General features: G+C 46.2%; 1 protein-coding gene across 1 annotated transcript in view; it reads right to left on the bottom strand.

Annotated features, from left to right (window-relative positions):
- Positions 1-1,828, bottom strand: part of LOC103396922 (rapamycin-insensitive companion of mTOR-like) — a 22,265-nt gene that overhangs the window by 896 nt on the left and 19,541 nt on the right. Inside the window, exons 23-26 of the mRNA XM_025052910.1 lie at positions 1,286-1,511; positions 1,022-1,174; positions 390-513; positions 159-297 (exon numbers count right to left, since the gene is read on the bottom strand). Of these exons, the coding sequence (XP_024908678.1) occupies positions 159-297; positions 390-513; positions 1,022-1,174; positions 1,286-1,511 (642 nt within the window). The remainder of the gene's footprint in view (positions 1-158; positions 298-389; positions 514-1,021; positions 1,175-1,285; positions 1,512-1,828) is intronic.

Below are 1,828 nucleotides of genomic sequence, written 5' to 3'. Positions count from 1 at the left end.
TAAAATAAAGCCCAACACAAAAAAAACGGGGGCCGCGGGTGTGCTCAAAGAAAATTTTTTTTTTTTTTGGGGGGGGGGGGGTCGTGTCGCATCACGTTTCCCAGGAGTTTACAGGGGCAACGATACGATATATTGCGATATATTGCGATGTCACTTACTGGCATGAATTGCACGTCCTGGAAGAGCTCCTGTATGAATCGCCTGGACGTCAAGCGAAACATGCAGTGGGCCAAGAGGTGCGATACCTCGGAGTACAGGCAGATGTCGTCAAAGGCGTAGGAAAACTTCTCCTTTATCCTGAGAGGAGACAAACGGGGTTAAAATGCAGTGCGGCCATTATCGGTGACGTTAAAGTTTTACGTAAGGAGAAGAGTTTTTTTTTTTTTTACGTCAGCAGTCCTGTTTCGTGACCTTTGGTTCCCACGGAGGAGCTGAGGTTGATGATAAGTCGGAGGACCTCCTTCCTCAGCAGCACTCGGGAGGCGGGGCCGTCCTCTGATATCGCCTTTCCGTCTGAGGGAGACGGAAAACAAGAGTCTCAGAAATTCGTAAACATGTTTTTCATTGCTGTCGACGTTTACAGAACAGCACGAGGGGTCAGTCAAAATGTCCTGAGACAAATGTATGACTAAGAATCATATCCCCCTACAAACCACTAGGGGGTGCAAAGGTAATTTATAATTCAGAGCAATGGTTCTCAAACTTTTTTACACTCCTGTACCACCTGAGAAAACATTGAGCTTTCCGAGTACCACCACGATGACCGACGTTAGCATATATTAGCTTCCCTGTTAGCTTCCTCTTTCGTAATATCACAAGTAGCTACACGTTTTTTTTTCCAGATATCGTATTAATTGTTTCAGATTCATTCAATTGAAAATATAAATGTGAATTTTCTCCCGCGTACCACTAGAGAGTGCTCACATACCACTGGTGGTACACGTACCACAGTTTGAGAACCACTGATCTGGAGCACTGACGTTATAATTCAGATTCCGATTCAGGTGTGAGTTGAACCTACTGATGACTATGTCCGCCGGTGTGGGTGTGCTGCAGATCGAACCCTGCGACACCGCGGAGTCGCTGCAGCCCGACACCCCCGAGAACTTGGACTGAGGCATGACCTCCAGACGATGGCCGCTCTGGCCCCCCCAGGACGGAAAGTCCACGTAGTCTGTCGGACCAAAAAAATTTATTTATTATTTTTTTTAACATTTCGGAAAGTCAGGTTTTTTTTTTTTTTTTAACATTTCGGGAAGTCGTGTGTGTGCGTGCGTGGACCCACCCGTCCGGGGGTGTGTGCTGTTCAGCTGTGGTTGAGTGGGGTACCCCAGAACAGAGGCCCCCACACAGTACAGGCAGTTTTCTTCACAATGTTCCTGCAGTCCGGTCTCCTCTGAGCCCACCATGTGGTTCTGACCCTCGCCTCGGCACGCGATCAGCTCCGTGATGCTGAACTGCTGCTTCAGGACCGGAACAGAAGGACGGTCCCCTGCACAGAGACATGGGTGTGAGCATCAAAGGAAAGTAGTAATAAAAAAATATTAAGGATGTCCGATAATGAGCATATTAACTGATCCTGACATATACAGTCCCCTCCAAAAGTATTGGAACGGCAAGGGCAATTCCTTTGTTTTTGTTGTATACTGAAGACATTTGGGTTTCAGATCAAAAGATGAATATGAGACAAAAGTTCAGAATTCCAGCTTTTATTTCATGGTATTGACATCCAGGTGTGTTAAACAACTCAGGACTGAGCCCCTTTTCTTTGAACCCACCCACATTTCAAGTGAGCAAAAGTATTGGAACAGACATTATTAACATAAAT

Source organism: Cynoglossus semilaevis, chromosome W, assembly GCF_000523025.1.
Source record: "Cynoglossus semilaevis isolate Cse_v1.0 chromosome W, Cse_v1.0, whole genome shotgun sequence".
Lineage (NCBI taxonomy): Eukaryota > Metazoa > Chordata > Actinopteri > Pleuronectiformes > Cynoglossidae > Cynoglossus > Cynoglossus semilaevis.
This window is presented reverse-complemented; position numbering and strand designations above follow the sequence as displayed.